The 20,683-nt window shown below is 34.1% G+C and overlaps 2 protein-coding genes across 3 annotated transcripts; one reads left to right on the forward strand and one right to left on the reverse strand.

Annotated features, from left to right (window-relative positions):
- Positions 1-2,001: 2,001 nt before the first annotated feature.
- Positions 2,002-3,893, forward strand: LOC147399935 (transcription factor MYB59-like). Of its 2 annotated transcripts, none has more exons than XM_086445506.1 (3): positions 2,002-2,209; positions 2,376-2,505; positions 3,257-3,893. In XM_086445506.1, the coding sequence occupies exons 1-3, from the start codon at positions 2,095-2,097 to the stop codon at positions 3,717-3,719; spliced, it is 708 nt and encodes a 235-aa protein (XP_086301632.1). In that variant the 5' UTR covers positions 2,002-2,094; the 3' UTR covers positions 3,720-3,893. The 2 variants fall into 2 exon arrangements, with proteins under 2 accessions (XP_086301632.1, XP_086301631.1); XM_086445505.1 differs by having other exon boundaries at positions 2,029-2,253.
- A 4,660-nt stretch (positions 3,894-8,553) lies between these two features.
- LOC147399936 (uncharacterized) lies at positions 8,554-17,734 on the reverse strand. Its single transcript, XM_086445508.1, has 2 exons — positions 16,958-17,734; positions 8,554-8,987 (listed from the first exon to the last, which is right to left on the reverse strand). Exons 1-2 carry the CDS (start codon positions 17,545-17,547, stop codon positions 8,981-8,983), a joined length of 597 nt encoding a protein of 198 aa, XP_086301634.1. The 5' UTR covers positions 17,548-17,734; the 3' UTR covers positions 8,554-8,980.
- Between the last annotated feature and the right edge of the window lie 2,949 nt (positions 17,735-20,683).

Raw genomic sequence — 20,683 nt, forward strand, 5'->3', positions numbered from 1 at the left:
AAGGTTGGGGCTTGTTGGGGAGCTTCAATAACCCAAAATGGAAAATGATAGATAAAAACACACTTTCTCTTGTTCATAGGCTTGTTAGGGAGTTCCTTCAAATCCTAAGACAAAAATGGTGTAGACAGAAAGAAACTTTTTAGTTCAATCTATTGTAATGAATGGAGAGACTAATTTGTAAATAAAAAACTTAGGGTATGTTTGATTGCACATGGAAAATAAGGTGGAAAATCAATTTTCATGGAAAATGACATTTTTCAAGTGTTTGATTGCACATGGAAATGGAATTCATTTTCCACCCCATTCAAAAAGTCCACTAAATCATGGATTCACTTTCCCACCCATATGGGTGGGAAAATGAAATCCACCCATGTTTTCCATCATCAATTATTCCCTACTACCACCACTACCACCACCACCACCATTACACTAACCTTGCCGTCGTCGTCATCGCCGTCGTCACCATCGCCATCGCCGTCGGCTCCGTCTCTGACCACCTTCTCTCTCTCTCTTCTTATCTTTCTTCTTCTCCATCCCTCACCTCCTCCGCCACCACCATCACCAAGTTCTCCCCCCATTTTCCTCACTTACCTTCATCGTCGTCGTCGCCACCGCCTCCACCATCGTCGTCATAGCAGCCACCGCCACTGCCACCGCCACCGCCGTCGTCGTCGCCGCCACCGTCGCCTTCGTCGTCGCCACATCCTCCTTCTCCTCTTCTTATTTTTTCTCATATTTTTTCCATGATTTTATCCAAGTGAAATCAAACAATGGAATTTGATTTTCCAACTCTACCTATTTTCCACAACTAATTTTCCATAGATTTCAAATTCCATGGAAAGTGACTTTCCATGCAATCAAACATACCCTTAGTTTCCAAGGATTAGGAAAAAAACTATACACAAAGGTATATCTTAGTCATATCTCTCCTAAACAAGTTGTTCTCTATGTTGCACCCATCCCGATGTGTTTAATCTCTAATCAATTAAAACATGCCAATCACCTTATGTTGTTATAGGAATGGGATATCGTTCTAGATCTCTGGATCTCGGTGGTGATTCTTTTGAGTATTACTTTTAAAGTGGCTCATTTTCCAATGAGTATTGATTTTGTAGTTTAACCTGACAGGATAACTCAAAAACTCAACCGACATGTACTTCGTAAGAATCGTAGATTTTTCCCCTTGCAATACATAGCTGCACATTTGTGGGGATGTGCAGTTGTATATCTCGAGAGGAAAAATCTACAATTTTGGCAGAGTACACACCGATTGAGTTCTTGAGTTACCGTGTCAGGTTGAGTTACAAAATCATTACAATTTTCCAATTACACTATAGTTGTGAATTTTGTTTGGTTAAAAGTTCCCTCTTCTTTCCCTCTTTCTTGTTTTAATTTTTTATGACAAATTCCCCCCCCCCCAAATGTGCAGTTGTGCATCCCAAGGGAAAATATTTACGATTCTTATAGAGTACACGTCGATTGAGTTATAAAATCATTACAATTTTCCAATTACACTATAGTTATAAATTTTGTTTGGTTAAAAGTTCCCCCCTCCTTCTCTCTTTTCTGTTTTAATTTTTTATGACGAAGTCCCCCCCACCCCCACCCCCACCCTCCTCGTGTGCAATTGCGTATCTTGAGGGGAAAAATCTACGATTCTTACAGAGTACACGTCGATTGAGTTACAAAATCATTACAATTTTTTCTTTACACCATAATTGTTAATTTTGTTTGGTTAAAAGTTCCCCCATCCATCCCTCTTTCTTGATTTAATTTTTTTTTTATGACCAAGTCCCCCTCCCCATTACCACTTGTTTTAATTTTTTATGACGAAGGTGACATCCCTACGTAGGCCCGAGTAGGAGACGAGGCAGTTGGCCTCTTAGAGCATCATAACTCTAACCGATCTGCAAATTAAACTTGACTCAATTCAACGAAGTCGAGCCGAGTTTCTCGAGTTGTAAAACTATAATATACTATAAATACAAGTGGTAGAGTCATACGTCCCAGTGTACTAGTAAGTGGAGTCACAGGCCTCTAAAAGTAAGGGAGAGAACCCTCCACCATCAAAAGATTAGAGAGAGAGAGAGAGAGATGGAGAGAGAAGAAAGTCGTAAAGGACCATGGACAGAGGAAGAGGACCTTAAACTGGTGTACTATGTGAAGATATTAGGAGATCGACGATGGGATTTCGTGGCAAAAGTTTCAGGTTTGGAGGTGGCGGGGAGCACACAAGTATAAAGTACTATGTAGGTACTTAGACTAGAGGATTATTAGGAGAAGTGGGTGTGGTTTGGGCTTAAAAGGGTGGAGAAAACCCCAAAAACCCCTACTACCTACCTACCTACCCTTTTAATCTCTTGGTTTTGTTGTAGGTTTGAACAGATCTGGAAAGAGTTGCAGGTTACGTTGGGTTAATTACTTACACCCAGATCTCAAACGTGGCAAGATTACACCTCAAGAAGAACAACTCATCCTTGAACTTCAATCCAGATGGGGAAATAGGTTTGATTGAATTCACATCTTTCTCTCTCTCTTTCTCTTTCTATTTCTTTTAATAAATGATAATCATATATATGTGGAAAAGAATTTTAACCTTTACCTTCCAGCACCTCGAGATCGCCAATATTTGGACTTGGGATTGATATGGACGGAACTTGTCTTCAATTGTTGTTGCTCCTGGGACTCATCTGTCAAAGAATTTTCGATGCTTATGTTAACAACTCCTCCTAGATCGATTCCAAAAATCCCTTCTCATTGTTCTTTAATCATTTATAGAATTTCTTCCTTTAATCCTAATATAATAGTTTCCTTAAATACAATTCTACTTCTCATCATTTATGAGATCCTAGGGATTTGCGTGTTTTCATATTTTAGATTTTTAGTAATGAAGGTGCCACTTAGCTAAGTTGGTAAAAGCTGGAGGTAAGTTGATTACTTGATTCCATGACATAGGTTCAAATCTCATTGAGCTCACCTTCACCTCCTTTGACCACTAAGGCCTTGCTTGCCTAACTTTAAAAAAAAAAAAAATCAAGATTATTAGTAGTTTCCTTAAGATACAATTCTCCTCCGATCATTCCGAAAAATCTTAGAGATTTTCTTCCTTAGCTATGTTCCAGATTAGTAAATTTTATAGTCAGGTATTCCTCTTTGATATCACTATTCTCTATGTGATCTTTTGTGTGTTTATTGACTTGGTGGTTTTATCTAGTAGTGTTTGATGTTGACAAAAATTTACAATAATTATTCACAGGTGGTCTAGAATTGCTCGAAAATTACCTGGTCGAACCGACAACGAGATAAAGAATTATTGGAGGACCCTTATGAGGAAGAAGGCTCAAGAGAGGAAGCATACTTCATCGTCTTCATTGACATCATCTTCTAGTTGTTGCTCATCGTCGAAAACCAATATTGAAGATCAAAGCTTGCATGACAAAGGAAGTTGTAGTGATTTTTTAGCTATGAGAGGAGGAGAGGTATGTGAAGAAGGTGTGAAAGGGTACTCAATGGATCAAATATGGGAGGAAATTGCTTCATCAGAAGAGGTGACTAGTGGACAACAAGGATGCAATTTCTTTTGTTCTCCAATGGCTTCTCCTCTATGGGACTGTTCCGACTCACTGTGGAGAGTTGATGAAGAAGAGATTAAGATGTTGCTTCCGATCCGCAGCGATCTTTATCTTTACAACTATGAGTTTGGAAGACAGAATTTATGAAAAGTCGATCTTCGATTATATTTTCTATGTTCATAGCTGTATAATTATCTTAAGTTTCTCTTCATGTAATATCTGCGAAATTATATGTTGTCTCCATCGAAATCGTTCTAGATATATTTATAGGAATTCCAAGTTTGTATATTTGTGTGTTTTAATAAGAGGAAGTGTTGAATATATATTTTCCTCCACTCTCGGGTGTGTCATATATATACCCTAGTTAAGTCCTGTGACTCTTTTATATTCATATTTCTCCCCTTCTTCGGATCAGTCTTTTTGGAATAATTGATTGGTTAACATGATATCAGAGCACTAGGTTTCTATAGTTTGTATAGGTCACAGGTTCGAATCTTTCCACCTTATGAGTGAGGGGGAGTGTTGAGTGTATATTTTCCTCCGTTCTTGGGTGTGTCATACCCTAATTAAACACCGTGACTCTCTTATATGCATAGTTCTTCTCTTCTCCATCAGATCGGTTTTTTGGAGTATTTGTTTGATTAACAAAAAAAAAACCTTATGGAGTCTTCCCTCATCAGGATCAAGAGATTTAAGTTCATGATCAAGAGTGTAAGATATGATTTGGAGGTTCTGTTTAGTTAATTTGGATAAATTTGTGAAAGTTTCATAGTAAAAAAGAAAAAATTAATGGGAATAATTATATAAATGTTTTTTTGGGGGTTTCTTCCCCAAAACCATCATCTTTGGCCTCCTTACAAATCGTACTTTGTTAATGAGATTTGAGAGTTGAAGGAAATAAAATTTTGAGGATGAAGGGTCAATATTTTGCTGAATTAATCGATATTTTACAGATCAGCAAGTCCCTTATTCAGAGAATTTTTGAAAGTTTTTAAAAATATGGAGAATTTTGTGACTATGATAGGCGTCACAATCTTCCTTTGTCCAACTATTTTCTATGGTTCTCTATGATTAAGTGAACTAATGATCTAGAGAAGCAAAGACCATCAATTCACAATTTTGGAACTTAAAGGGTTTCTTCCATAAAATGTGTCCATGATTCCTTGGACTCTATGATGCCGAAAGTTGTGAGAGAATTTGCTTTTGAGTATTTTGTTTTTACTTTCAAAAGGGGGTAGTGTTTTAGAAACCAAAGCAACGATTGAACAAAAATTTATCAAATTGATTGGACCCAAGTTCAATATCGGTTGGACTGATTTACATTAATTAAAAAAAAAAAACATACATATATATACATATATATATATATTTATATTAAATTATCTTCATTTATTTCCATGGAATAACATTGGCAATTTACAATTCTTGAAAACTATGACAATTTCAACTTGGGACGGGAATTTCTACTTTTCTTAATTTTTTTAATTTTTTTTAAAGTTAATTTTTAATCGTACTCTTATTGTTCTTGTAATTTTACTTTAATAATAAAGTCAAAATCAATTTTGACAAAATATTCAAATTAAAAAAAAAAAAAAAAGATTTTTCTTACTTTACATATATATTTTTCTTAAATCATCTTCATTTATTTCCATGGAATAACATTGGCAATTTACAATTCTTGAAAACTATGACAATTTCAACTTGGGACGGGAATTTCTACTTTTCTTATTTTTTTTCAAAGTTAATTTTTAATCATACTCTTATTGTTCTTGTAATTTTACTTTAATAATAAAGTCAAAATCAATTTTGACAAAATATTCAAATTAAAAAAAAAAAAAAAAAGATTTTTCTTACTTTACATATATATTTTTCTTAAATTATCTTCATTTATTTCCATGGAATAACATTGACATTATACAATTCTTGAAAACTTTTATAATTTTAACTTGGGGCAGAATTTCAAGTTACCCTTTTTTTTTAAGTTAATTTTTAATCTTAGTTTTACTGTGTTTGTAAGTTTACTTTAAAGATCAAATCAATCTTAATTTTGACAGAATATTCAAATTAAAAAAAAAAAAATTCATACATTTACTTTTAATGTTATTCTTTTTATATACTTGTCACCTTCGTGTTTTACACGATCACTTTTGGTGTTTTTTAATGCATACTTTAACCGCACCAATAATTGAAAGAAAAACCCCTTCGCCTATAAAAAGTCATTTTTATTGGAGAATATGTTATTTTTGGCTATTAAAAGACATTTTTTTTTTGTCCTAGTTTGCTTTGTTAGAATGTTTGCCGGACTATCTAGAATCTAAAGTTATCATATAAAGTTGAAGCAGTAATTTTATTCCGAATCATGGATGCAACTTGTCTAGGATGTACAAGTCAAGAATGATTAAAAATTATAAGGATTTATATACTACTGCGATTGATAATAAAGATAAAAATAAATAAATAAATAATTGACATTAACTCTTTATAGCCCCCACAAGAATTTTTAACTGGTTGAAGAGCAAACCATCAATCGTATAGTAATAATAAACATCTTACTCATTAGCATCTTTATTTATTATTAATTATTTTTAAATTTGTGATGTCTAAACCCAAAGCTCATATCTATTTAGTTCGAGTTCAATTTTAATATGGTTACAATATAGGTTATAACAGAGCAATTAAAAATAGGAATTTTCTAACCTCAAATGACATTTGATGCACAGCATCAAACATATATCTGAAAAAAAAAGGTTCCTAGGGATCAGTATTTATCTGGGATTCGGTTCATGTGGGAAATCCTAAGAAGTATCCTTTCATCTCAGCAGTTCATTTGATGGTGAGCCTCAAATCTAATTTGATTCAAGTATTTTTCTTAAACAACGTTGGAAAACAATGTTCTCAACCAAAGTTTGGCGGTCTACTTAAAGCCACTGGTTAAGATGGGAAAATAACATACTCCAAAGGATTTCCAAGAAAATAGATTCTTGGAAAAATATGTATGGATCCCTAAAACACCAATACTTATCTCTATGAAATCGGAGTTTTTTTCTCTCATTATAACCCTATGTTTGATAGGGAACCTAAAAGAAAAGTCCACACTTTTTAATAAATGTCACACATAGAGTTGGAAATGTGCCGTGCGCCTCTTCAACCGCTGACAAAAAGAAAGCGGATCCTCTATAACACTTTTCTCTTGCAATAATTTGTAACACTTTCGTACAGTTGAATTACCTTATTAATATTTGGGAGGGAGTTCAATGACGATCCATTTTCAAAATTTTTGATAAAATTCAAATAAATTTTTATTTTTTTATTTTTATGTTTAAATATGATCTACATCATAAAACCTATGAAAGTGTTTCTCTAAGTTAAAATAAAATTTTCTTTTTTAAATGTGATATAGGTCCTAAAGCCTACATAGAAAAGATTTTAATCCAACTTTCAATTAATATACAATTCCAGCTCACTGTTCATTTTAATTACCATAGTCACTTCAACCCTCCGAATTCATTATCGGTCTGAATTTCTTTTAATCAAAATGTGATCATTCACATTTTGATAATTAAAATGATATCACGTTTTGATAATTAAAATGATCAGTGAGCTAGAATGGTAAATAACTCATTTTCAGCTCACCAAATGGTAATACACCCTAATGTTTAATTCAACGCCACTTCTCTCCACTGTTGCAGGAGTGAAAAAATAAAAATAAAATTTGACTGACTCACTATTATGCGGTGCTGTCGTGGTAGTATATAGAGAATCATAGATTTTTTTCCTCGAGATACAAGAAAACAAAAACAAATCTACATTTCTCTGTACATTACCACGTCAGCACAGTGTCCTAGAAAATCAGTTCAGCATGTTTATTTATAAAAATAAAAAAAAAGTAATATAGAGGATCCGCCCCGTGACAAAAATATATTTGTGGTCAACACTGTATGGAGCATTATAGGGGAGAAACAAACCAAAAAGTAGCAAAAGCAGAGAAAGGATGACGTGTTACTTTTGTGCCATTTTAGAGAAAGGGAGCAGATGACGTAGCAATTGCTTGTCTGCACCGTAAGCACTCTTCCCGGTTCAGGTTACTACAAGATTCACTCAAAAGAGAGTGGAGGTCACCAACTTGAAGTCACCCCACTAGTCGTCCGAAAAAAATAAAAATAAATTAGGGTTCCATGGAGGTCCCTAAGTCATTCTATTAATTATTACTTGTTAGTGAATTTGCAATATAGGCATTAATGATTACTTCTTTCAACATTGATGGAATTATGTGAGGTTTAGCTAGGATAACTATTTACTTGTTTTAATAATTATTATTTGTAGTAATTGTCCTTAATTAGGTTTATTGTATTTATTTTTATAAATTATTATTCAGTTACTATACTTAAATTATATAAATATTATACTTTCATATGGATGTTGATTTATAATTCTTGTTCAGTTATTATACTTGTTATGTAATTCCCTCAATCAAAGTATGTTATTTGTACCTTTCAAAATTTGTCTTGTCACTTTCTATGATCAAATAAAAATTTGAATCCATCCTTATACGACATTAAGAAAACGATAAGATAATGCACATTTTGTTACTTATAAAGAAAATTTTTAAAATTAAAATATAATTTTATCTAGTCCCGGGGCCCACACAGCACACTCACAAGGTAAGTGAAAGTGCACCCTCGCGGGAGGCCACCTGAGGAATTAATGCTTATACTAGGTATCGAACTCATGACCGATCTACTGACATCAATCTCTTATCAGTTTGAAAGAGCCACTGAGCCAACTCCTCGGGGTTAATTTTATATTATTTTAAATAGATTGTTTGAATATACTGATGGCTGTAATTTAAGTAATGCCAACTTGCTTCAACAACACTTCCTTTATTATCATTATAATAATGATACAGATAAAAGAAATGCAAAGCAAGGTCATTTATATACCAACTATTCAGAATATGCAACACAAATCCTGTTCCACCATTCAAATATATCTAGTTGTATTTTATATTCAGCAAAATCAAAGGAAATGGTTTTAAATTAAAAAAAAAAAAAACATTAAACTCTTGAAACAAATTGGTTTGTAAAGAAGTGACCAGATATCCTTAAATGCTTGTCAATTTTAAGTTTTCAACTTTAAATTATTTTTGTCTAATAATCTTGTTTTCATAATTATTCTCAGTGAAGTTCGGAATAACTCTGAAAAGTTGTCACAGGGACCAACTTAAATTTGAAGTCTAAAAAAAATTGACAACTATGACAGTTTCGATCCTAACCTATGGATCTGTCAGGGAGAAGACCCGGTAAACAGTATACTAAATCATCAATCTTCAAAGAACAAAAAAGGGATGTGATGACCTGAGTGCAGTCTCCTCTTTACAACCCAAAAAATGTTTTACACCAACCTCCCACCTACAATCTGCAAGTTTAAGAAAAATAAATGAGAAAAAGTTAAAGAGGAAACATTAAGAAAAAAACATCAATTCATGGAAAGGTACATAAGTCTAGCACATATTTTGTGTGTGCGCGCCCGTGCGTGCAGCAGAAAGGTTCTCACAATCGTGAGGTCGGGGTGTGTGCAACCATAGGGATTAGTCCAAATCCCAAAAGTGATGTCAGATACCCCGCATTATCCCCTCACCCCACCCCCACAAAAAAAAAGTTTCTTATGTCACGTGGATCACGCCCATGTCCACATCATACAGACTTGATATGCCTACCATGCATTGTACTTCTCCCTATGGATTGCAGACATTTAATTTAGAAAAAGGAAAAGAAACGTCCCTCTTTTATACCACCGAAAAAGATGTCCCAGTTTACCAGGTTAGAGTGATACTGGGTAAAATTTCATTCTTTTTCAACCACAAAAGAAAAATAAATGCATTTTGCCAAATGACAGAGAGATATTAGACCAAAATTGCCTTCACAGGAAGATGTTGTGTCTTGGCCGCTATTGTCCTGACCCAGACACCACATGGAAAAACAGATACCAGTGAGAAGAATTCTAGAGTGAAACTCCAGAGAATTTTGTCCCTAAATATATGCACATACATGCATGTACGCGTCTAGGGAGGCATGACAAGGTCAATAAGGACATACAACATGCATTCAGGGTCATATTCCAACTATGAGACATCAGCATTGCCAAACCCAATAACCAGGATCCACTGAACAGATCATGGAAAATTCTATCTAATGGCACGCCTCCTTTTAATTCAAGTAGCCTCATATATGCTCTCACTGCCTTAAACCACTTCCTTTTCCATCTTCTTGCTCACCTTTAACCTATAAGTTCCTTCGTTTATTGGTGTTAAAATCGGTTGTTGGTGCTGCTTCTATTTTTAGTTTTTTTGAAATCGCAGGATATCCCCACACCCTTTGGGATGGAACTAGTCCCCACGATCACACGCCCCAACCCCACGGAAGTCTCCCAATGTGTAAAAGAGTAAGACAGCATGCCACCTAGTTTCGAACACACGACTAGAGGGAGCAAGCACTTGTCACTAGTTTTATCACTGACCCACCCTGGAGGTGGTTTTTGGTGCACATTACAAAACCATTTCAATAGACTCTCCCTTGGCTTATTTCTAATTGAAACCACTCCTAGGTCCAGTTCAAAATCCTCATCTGTACAAAATTTATTCTGAGAACATGAAAATTCTCGATTTCCCAACCTTAAGCTCCATTGTCGAATTATAAAATTTTCCTTTTAAATTGATTTCCCAACACTCAGAAAGCACATAACTTTTAAACACTAAGCTCTAATTTATAAGTAACATCCTCTTTAATCTCTTAATCCTGAGGAATAAAAGAACCAAGATACTAAAAATGGTTGCTTCAAGATATTTTTTGCCCATCAATTTGTTACTAGTGCATCATCTCTCTGTGTGTGCCCTTACCAAAGTTGCACCTCATGTACTCCCATCTTGTTCCAACTTACTTCAAAACTATTGGAACTACTCGGTAGCTCTCCAGAATTGTAATTTTGAATTGAGCTCCTCCTTTCCACTTTCATCAACTAACATTACATCATTTTTGCTATTGACAAACACCAAAGAGTTCACCCGTTATGCGATTCAATGACCACAACCATCAAAATTGTCCCACTCTTTTGGGTCATAAAGGAAAATTCAGCAAACATCTAGTGAAGACTTCAAGAGTAAGGTGGCAGTCAGATTGAGTTTTGACTTGGTAGATCTATTTGGTACAAGCCTTCAGTGTAATGTGCGTCACATATCGATATTTTGCTTTTATCCACCACACAACTGAACAATTTCCAAGTACAAAAAAGTGCAACCAAACCAACTACTGGCCAATTGGACGTTGGAAACCATAATTTATGGTAATCAGTTGAACATATAGCAAGTTATCATATGTCAGAAAAATTCATGCAATCAAAAATTAAAAATTCAGGAAAAACAAGCATCAACTCGGAGAAATTGAGACAACAAGTCAGAGACCATAGCCAAAATAATGGATTCTTGCAAATCCAACCTTACAAAAAAAGAAGGGGGGGGGACAATCAGCGAGACAGGAGAACCAAAGTGAACAATGTGATAAGACGAGGACAACCACCATGAAACTGAAGTTAGTCAGGTACTAACAAGTTGGGCTAAAGGATCAGCAGTTGCACTAAAAATCCAGGTGCTGACTTTGATCTCGGATAACGAAATAAGGTAAAAGAGATGAGTAGTTGCAGTCGAAGCTTGGCTCTAGCCAATAGGCTAGCAGTAAGCTTGACTAGAGCTAAGTGCTTACCAAGCACAAAGGAAAGGACCTTTGCCACTTGAGCCACATGCAGGGGAACGATCCACAGATTAGCTATTACCTTACAAAATTCGTGTCCATGGCCAGCCACAACTTCAACTCAATCTATTATTGTCTGCAACATACCTAAGAATCTTTCATGGTTGATAGAGCCACACTTTTTTTCATTTACATAAAAAGGCAATAGAAGAAATCCCTCAAATAAACATGGCCACTTTGACGGGGGATTCAAAACCTCACTGAAAACCATAGAGATCCTCCAAGGGAGATAAATCCTTCTGCAAGCTCATTGAATCTAGACAACAGTTCTTCACTGTGAATCAATTGCTCTCACTAATAATTAGCAAAAAAACACTCTTAAAACTATAACGAGTAACCGCTGCTACCTTGAAGCAAGTTGTATCCAATGGACTCAACACAAAAGATAACAAACTATTCCACAATGATTAAGCCAGGCCGTCCTCTGCAACTACCAACTAAGTTAAGCATTGAAACAACTAATCAAAGGGTGGAACCCACTAACAAACATGAAGGTCAACTTAGCCTCCACGAAGTTCACCATGGGAGGAAAGTAGTAAATAATCACCAATGACAAACTCAAATAGAAAACCTATACTCCTTAAGTTTAAAACCCCACTCTCTTTCAACTCTAAGCCTAAAAAGATGACTCCCTTGAAGTTCCGTCTCATATTTGGTTCTCCAGGCTCCACAGTCTCATGCCATGAACCTCTCCAAATAAGGCCCCACTTAAGATATGCAACATACAATATGCATTGTATTTTTGGCTTATTGCTACAATACATAAAGAAGATTTGAGTGTTTTAACTTTGTATCATAATTCATAACCTTATTACAATGTATTGAAAAGCATTGCATAACACACATGTTATGTTCTGATATGAATGGAAAACAAAAAACCAAAACCTACTCCATCCGTATGCCGGGGTCATCATCAAAGCCTTATCCGAAAATTTGGGGTTGTCTTAATAGGAATAAAAATAAAAGAAAAATAATTGACGACTCAAAACATATAAACCCTTAAAAGGCAAATAGCTAAATTGCATTAACACTGTCTTTCAGTAAATCCAACTGAAGATTTTGTTGCTATGAAAGAGTGATAAGGACAGTAGTGGTTGTCCCCAAAACAGATATGATCTGCAAAGATTAGTTTGTTGCTATGAAAGAGTGACAAGGACGGGTGGTTGCCCCAGACACAGATATGATCCATGAAACCTTCATATCCTAAAATGCAAATACATACTCATAATAAAAAATTATATCATAGTTATATTGAAGTGACAAAGTATATTAGAAATATTTTCTTAATGTGACAGTAGCAATCTTTTTTTATTATTGGTAGGCCTATTTTTAATGAGTTCAGTAACTTGGTGTTGGCGGGATTTGAACCCAGATCTCTGGTATCATCACCCAAAGACTTTACCAACTAAGCTAGTTGGCACCAGCTAACAGTAGCAATCTTAAAATTTAAGAGCTGCAACAAATGGTTTCTCTTAAGAAACAAAATAATCTACAACTTAATTAGTTTCTAAAATATTTAATACAACGATAAATATTTATTAAATAAGCTGCCAAGTCAGCTTTCTTATTTTAAAAAAATATTGTTGTTGACAGCTGTACTATATAATATATTTTGGATGTCAAATCACTTCAAACCTCAAGAAAGATAGGGCTGGCTAATAAGGTAAGGAGACAGGTTAAGAAAAAAACAAGAAGGGCTTCCTTATAAGCAAATGTTGTCAAAATTATGCACAAAAGATATATTAACTCAACAAGTGGATGGCACATGCATTTACACGTTGTATGAAAATTTCTAAAGGAGTACCATAGTGTATGAGGTGGACTAAGTTTTATGCACAATTGTTTATACTGCAATTTGTAAAAGTATTATCAGTTAAGTCACCTAATATTTATGGATTACATCGACGAGTTGGTGGGCGACATATATGGTCATGGTACTTTATCCCCTCACTTATGATGGATAGTCTAGGTGTGACAATGCTTTGTGCGCCTTAAATGTGTGTTAGAATGTCTCCTATATGAAATGTGAGTGATGGCCATGCAAAAAATCTGAGAAACTTGGCAAGCTGTTGCTGGTGTGGAACAGCAGATTTGAAATGAAATTTCAAGTCGATCTCCGGAAAAGAATGAAAGGAAGTCATGATGCTCAGAAAAAGAAGAAAATGAAGATAAGAGCCTTACAAAACCAACACCATCAATGAAGAGAACCAACAGGCAAGCAAACATGTTGAGATGATGGAAATGGAATAGTAATGCCACTGTAAGTGTGGTTAAAGTTAAGGGTACACAGATATATATATACACATTTACAAAAGTCGACACCAAGGTTGTTTCATCATAGACAGCTATTTTTTTGGTGAAGTACACCTCTCTAATTGTGTACACAAGTTAAATCACCATTTCTACATTTTGATTTTGAACTGTGATTTTGCTATATTAGAGTTTGAAAAGTAAAAAAATGCATATGAAATTGGACATATGTAAGTGCTTCTGAACTATAGTTTGTTTGTTTCATATCAAGACTTGTTTGAAATAGTCAATCTCTGTCAACTGAGAATCAACAATTACTCAGTGACGAACCTATGCCAATTGTATTCACATTAAAAAAATAAGCAAGGAAAGAGAACTTCACCAATCGTGAAATTATGCTTTTCATATGGCTCTAGACAATATGATAGAAAAGATTCAACTAGCCCATCCCAAATAGTTAGGAATTGGAACAAGGCACGGATAATAGTGATGATTAGTAAACTTTGGCTATTCAAGTATGACTCAAGGTAGTCAACTGCCCTGCAAATGGAGTTGCACCATGGCATGGAGGTAAGCAAGTTGAGAACTACATCATTCTTTTTACTAGATTTTGTGGAAAAGATGAAATGTTTTTGAAGTCATGGATGCTTCAAAATCCCCTACTGGGGGTGCCAGCAACCGAGGGCTAATCAACTTAAGTTGATAAAAAGATATCTGCCCATCCTAAGGTCTTAATCCCGAATTTCCCAAGGCAGTCGACCACCTAGGTCCCACCCCACTTATAAAAGAATACTCTACGGGCCTTCAACAAACATTCAATAGACATATAACTTAGTAATGTTACATGGTACGCTTTAACAAATGGTAAATCCATTCCAAACTTAATCAGAAAAATAAGGGATATGAAATTGCAAGAAAACTGAGAAACAGCGAGATGTTCTACTAGTAGAAATACAGTGAAAGCCCAAACCAACTTAACTAAGTGGGAACACGTAAAATATGTGAAAACAACACAAACTAAATGCAGCATGAGTGATGGCCAAATGTCGGAGCTCAAACTCGACAATCTAATCGATCAATTGAGAACAACCATTAAATGGGAGTTTAAACTCATTCTTCTTTGAGAGATATTTGTGTCTTTAAATTTATACGTATTATAAAGAGGATTTATATACAATAAACCCCTACCAGGGGCCAATTTTGATTGAGCATTGTTTAGATGGATCTCAACCTTTCACTAAGGCATCCCTCTTTAAATAACAATATAAATTTACCGCCCAAAAAAGGTATGCCCAAGATATCCTAATCCTACAAAAGTCCAAAATTATTCTTCTTCCTTTCAAGCTCTAATGATAAGTGCATCAATGGAATCATTTGGGTAACTTATTGGACAATTTTTATTACATATATTTAATCCAATAAAGGTTGGATAATCAGCCTAACAATTAGAATTTGTTTGGTTATCTAGAGGTATTTTGTGTAGTTTAGGAATTCTATTCATTGCTGAAAGTTTTTTATTTAATCTTAACCATATGTTTACTTAATGGATAAGATTATTTCTAATTTTGTTAAGTTGTGTCCTACATTAATAACGGTTACTTGAATCTGATTTAATCTTGGACCTTAATTGTTTTAATGGTTGAGATTAGATTACGGTTTTGAGTCATATAAATAGTTGTCAAGACACTATTCCAATAAATTTATTATGAGACTGAATAAAACTAACAGGTTTTTTTCTGAGGTTCAGAGATTAGATGTTGGTGTGAAACCATTATTCTCCTACGTACAACTCCAATATATGATTAATTTTCTAAGCCTGACTCCAAAGTAATAATTATTTATCATCTTAATCTTCATCTTCTCCATTTTCTTCTTTAGATTCTTTCTTCTTTTCTTGTCACTAAAACTTGTTGTCCATAAATTTACAACTGTCATTCTCTCGAACAAACCCTAGATTCTCTTGGGTTTTGTCCCACAAACAGCAACCACATCTAACTGCCCTTGCAGCCCCAACCGAACCTTCCATTATCACCAAGACTCTGTCATTATTGTCCTAATACCTCCCTACCTTGCTGCCCACCAAAAGCATCCCCCATAACAATCCTTTAACCTTATTACAACCCATCCTAAACCTTCTTCACCCCGGCCCAATTAAAATCCTACTCCTATTTTTCTTACAACATTTTATTTACATTGATAACCCTATTACAAAATTTAGTAATTTTGGTTTAAAATATAGCCAATTAGCTTTGTTGGAATCCTCCACAATAACCAATAAAACCCTTTATCCTTAATTGATTCTTGAAATCCTTGAAATTATCAAGATAATTCAAATTGGCTATTGCATTGAGACCCTAAGCTAGATTGGAAGTTCTCTCTTCCGTAAGATCATTTACTTCAATATTTGGGAATAGCCTTGTCGAATTGTAACTTAGCCTAGGATCATAATTTAATTGTCTGTTAGATTTTTTACATTCTATTGTAGAATTAGCTTATTTTAATTTCTTAATCTTTTATTTGTTCTTGGTAATTTATTCAAGATTTCAGGTTCATCATTCTAGATTAGTTTGCATCGTCCTACATCATCTAGATTCTCGAGACTTTGAAGATGAAGGACCTTGGGGTTGGGGTGCACTCTCTTTATTCAACTAGGCATTCCTTCTAGAAAGGCTCCAGCAATGAATTGTAGATTCCATACCCCTAATACTTTACAAGCAATATGGTATTCCCAGATTTCCGATCAGCAAGAAAAGAAATAGCGTTGAAACAAAATCCATGTGCTTATTAATATGAAGTGTAAATTCCACTTTAAAAAGTATGACTGGAAGCATAATGACACGTCACAGGCACGTACCAAACACTTGAACAGCACCTAGTTGTAAATGTACTAGAATGTTCATAAAACAAACTTAGCTGCAACAAAAAAATAACATTAAGAAGGAACCTTACTTATAATCATTAGCCTTGTCATCAACATTCAAGGAAAACTCCCCAAAAATGTTTTAAGTTAATGAGATTCATATGTACTTAGCCTTGTCATCAATATTCAAGGAAAACTCCCCAAAAATGTTTTTAGTTAATGCAATTCATATGTAAGTAACCGTCAAAAATCCAAAGATAAACAAATGAAATTTTGAATTCATCGGCGAACATTTATTATACACGAATTCATATTACTGAAATAATGATGTTTCCAATCTAACACCTTAACAATAAAATCTATTTATTGTTGATCGATATCCACGAAACCTAACAACAAAATCATGGAAAATCAAATCAAAATAATCTCAATTTCAATCTCATCAACAACAGATAATGAAATTAAACCATTACCTTCGAGAACCAGCATTCATAGTCAAATTGCGTCCAAGAATCCGACCGCCAAAAGAATCTCCACTACCGATCAGTCCCCGCAGCCCCAAATTCCATCCATTTTCCTCTTCCACCTCAAATTCATCTTCATTTTCAAATGGCATTGTTAGCTTCCTCTCGAAGTAATTCCCAGAAACATACTCCAATGTGTATCCCTTCTCTTCTTGAAACGTAACTATGTGGCCGTGCCATTCCCAAACACGACAATTGGGATCAATCTCTTCATTTAAACAAACGCAGATTTGATGTTCGTTGATGATGATGGCTTGTCCAGAATTGGGTTTTAGGGTTTCGATCTTACCGCTTAGAATTATACGGATGATCTCCTTTTCGATCTTTGATTCTTCTTTTATGAGATACGTTTTGTAGTCGTCTTTGTTTTCTTTGTGGGTTGAGATGTTGTTGTTGTTGGAGGTGAGGAGAAAATCATCTATGTTTTGAGAGAGATGGGAATTGGTGTTGAGGTAAGGAGGGTGGAGTTGGAATCTGCCCATCGTGCTTGGAAGCGAAGAACAATCGAAGTTGTTGTTGCTGTTGTTCGAAGAACTCATCTTCGATTTGGGGGAATTTTTTAGGGTTTTAGAGTAAACGAGCGGAAAGATTTGATGGAGAAGCTGTGTTTGTTGAGGGAAGAGTTGAGCTTTTAAAAAGGGGAGAAGATGGAGGGAGCGAGGGAAGATTGTCTGTCGCGCGACGCGAGTGACGCGCCTTTCGTTTGCGTTTTGTTCTTTTTTTAGGTGATTTAGAAATAAGGCCAAGTTATTTGCACCCACTAAAATCACATTTTCGGGTGGAAGTGGAACGTAAAGATGGAAGTGGGTGCACTGAGTATAAAAGTGGGTGTAAATAGAATGGCCCTCAGACATATTCCTCCGCGTTTCAGTGAATATTAGCTAGACTCCTATGTTTTAAAATTGTTGACATGTCCTTGACCTTGGTCTTCTTTTATAAGCTAATAAAAAATCATAAGTGCCCTTCTCTTCAACTTGTAAGTTTTAGCATATCTTTAATTAGAAGTTGAAGACTGTTTGTCGTGCATCACACGCCTTTCGTTTGCATTTTTAGGTGATTTAGAAACGAGTGTGATAAACTAACTCAAAAAAAGATACTTGAAATTCATTCGAATGATGTGGCATGTGCATGAAGCCATAGATTTTTTCTTCACGTCACATAAGGAAAAATATTTATGGTTCTATGCAGTTAAGTGAATTTCGAGTGACCTTTTTTGAGTCAATATATCACAATTCTTTAGAAATACCCCTCTACATTTCAGTAAATATTTGAGATACCCTTATGTTTTCAAACTAATGAAATACCCCTTGACCTTGGTCTTTTATAATAGGTTAATGGATATACTCTAAAACTATATTTGGATTGAGAGAAGTGAAGAGAAGAAAAACTCATTTTCTCTCCACCATTTTTTGATTGATAGGAGAGAACTTGGGATAACTTTGGAATTTTAAAATATTTTAAAAGAGACACAAGGGAAGAGTTGGATTTATAAAATATTTTAAAAGGATTTCTCTTCATTTCTCTCCTCTTATTTCCACTTTTGGAGAGAAAGAAAACTCACATTTTTTTTTCTCTCCCCACTTAACAATCCAAACAAGAGAAATGGAGAGAAATTCTTTTATTTTCTCTTCTCTTCTCTCCATTTCTCTCAATCCAAACACAATGTAAAATGTCCTTATCTTCAATGTGTAAACATATCTTATGATTTTTCTTCCAAAGACCAATCATCTTGAAAATTTCTCGAATCAATTAGTTTGAATTTTGAATTTGTATATGAATCTAAAACTCGATCTAGTTCTCTTGGTCCTACAATTCTATTTGACCATTCTTACGAAATGTGGGAAATTCTAACAAGGGAGGAATGTGACTCACTCGTAAGTAAATTCAAAAATTAATAAAACTCGATCAAGTTAAGTATCACATGTTTTGGAAAGATGGAAGACATCAACAATTTTGAAATATTGAATAAATTTAACATATAATTATTTCCTTCTTCTATAGTCTCATTCCTCATATCCTAGTTGACGCCCTTGACATAGTTATGTAAGTAGTTTTTTGAGATTGAACAGAGAGAATTCCTTCACGAATACTTGAAACATATATATGAATTGGGTAGACATGATGGTCATTGAACTTGAGTTGAATTTTCAAGGGTCATTGAACTTGAGTTATATGGATGTGAAACCTAAGAGAAGCAACAACAATTTTTCTCATTTCCTTTTCTCTAATGGGTCGGGTTCAAGAGATAAAGTGTTTTGTCTTATATGGGCTAAAAATTTTCGGAATGGGCTGATTTTTTGTAAAGATGGTCTCTATAGTGAAGGAATCATCCTCATAAAAATCAGCAAGTCTGAAATTTCTAATCCCAATTTACAAGTTGAACAATCGTGGACAATCAAGTTTTACCATTAGTTTATAATGGTCTCCTCACCATTGAGTTCATCCTCACAAAAAATCAGTCCATTCTGAAATTTTTTTTTTTTCCATTTAGAATAAATTTTTATTTATCGAACGTTGTCCTTCTCAAATGGGTGCAAAAAATAACTGGCCGTAGTTATTATTAAAGTCTAACATATCATCACTTTCTTCACAAAGTATTAAACCAAATATGTTGAGCTTGGCATTTTTTCCACAATTAAAAATTCTCACCGAATTCTTTGGATATGGTCCTTTATTTTATAATACTTGCTTTGCTATAAAAGTTTTATACTCATATCCTCTAAAATATCACTATCTAATCTTTTAGATGATTTGAAGGACTTTTTCTACTTGACAGGTAAGGGGGTTAAAAAGGATTCGATATGATCAAATCATTATTATCACCTCTCACAAATTTTATTTACAATAACAACGAAGCCTTGTCCCAAATTAATATTTGGTGTCAACCAAATTAATATTATTCCTCCAATTTCATTTCATCCAAGGTCAAGTCTTTTGTTATAAAAAGTGAGTTCACATATGATTTACACATAATATTATAAAGATGATCGAATATTACATTACGCTCAAGGTACATGAAGATCATAGTGACAAAATTTTGTGATTTCTTGAAAAAAAAATTCAAGATTAAATCACGATTTTAAATGTTGTTGATTAAATCATGTTTTTTTCTTCAAAAGAGCACAATTAATCGTGATCTAATCAATGATTTTCTAAAAAGTTCACAGATTATTTTTAAGTGTTATTTTATTATTTAATATATGAATTTTTATTTTTTACTTTTTACATTTTTTATATTTAAAAAAATATATTTTGTCTTTACTCTTCACTCCCTCTAATTTTATTATATCTCATTTTTAATCTATCCAACTATTGTATTATGAGGCCCACTTTTTTTCTTACTTGTTACTCCGTCTAACTTTATTATATTTCATCTTTTACCCCTTTTAATCTAATTTATTATTTTTCATATTTTACCCTCTTTAACCTAATTTTTTTTTAATAATATCCTTCCAACTTTATTTATTTTTACTTTAATCCTTTTAATTCTCCCATCAAGTTATAGTTTATTGGAACTCAATTTATTTTCTTTACATTTCACCTCTTATATTTTTTATTTTATCTATTTTACTTACTTTATTATTTTTTACCATTTACTCCTTTAAACCTTAAAATTTTTCAATAATACCTCTCCAATTTTATTTTTTATGATTTACGTAAGCAATTGCGAACTCT

This window comes from Akebia trifoliata, chromosome 6 (assembly GCF_017979445.1).
Source record: "Akebia trifoliata isolate Shusen 1 chromosome 6, ASM1797944v1, whole genome shotgun sequence".
Taxonomy (NCBI): Eukaryota; Viridiplantae; Streptophyta; class Magnoliopsida; order Ranunculales; family Lardizabalaceae; genus Akebia; species Akebia trifoliata.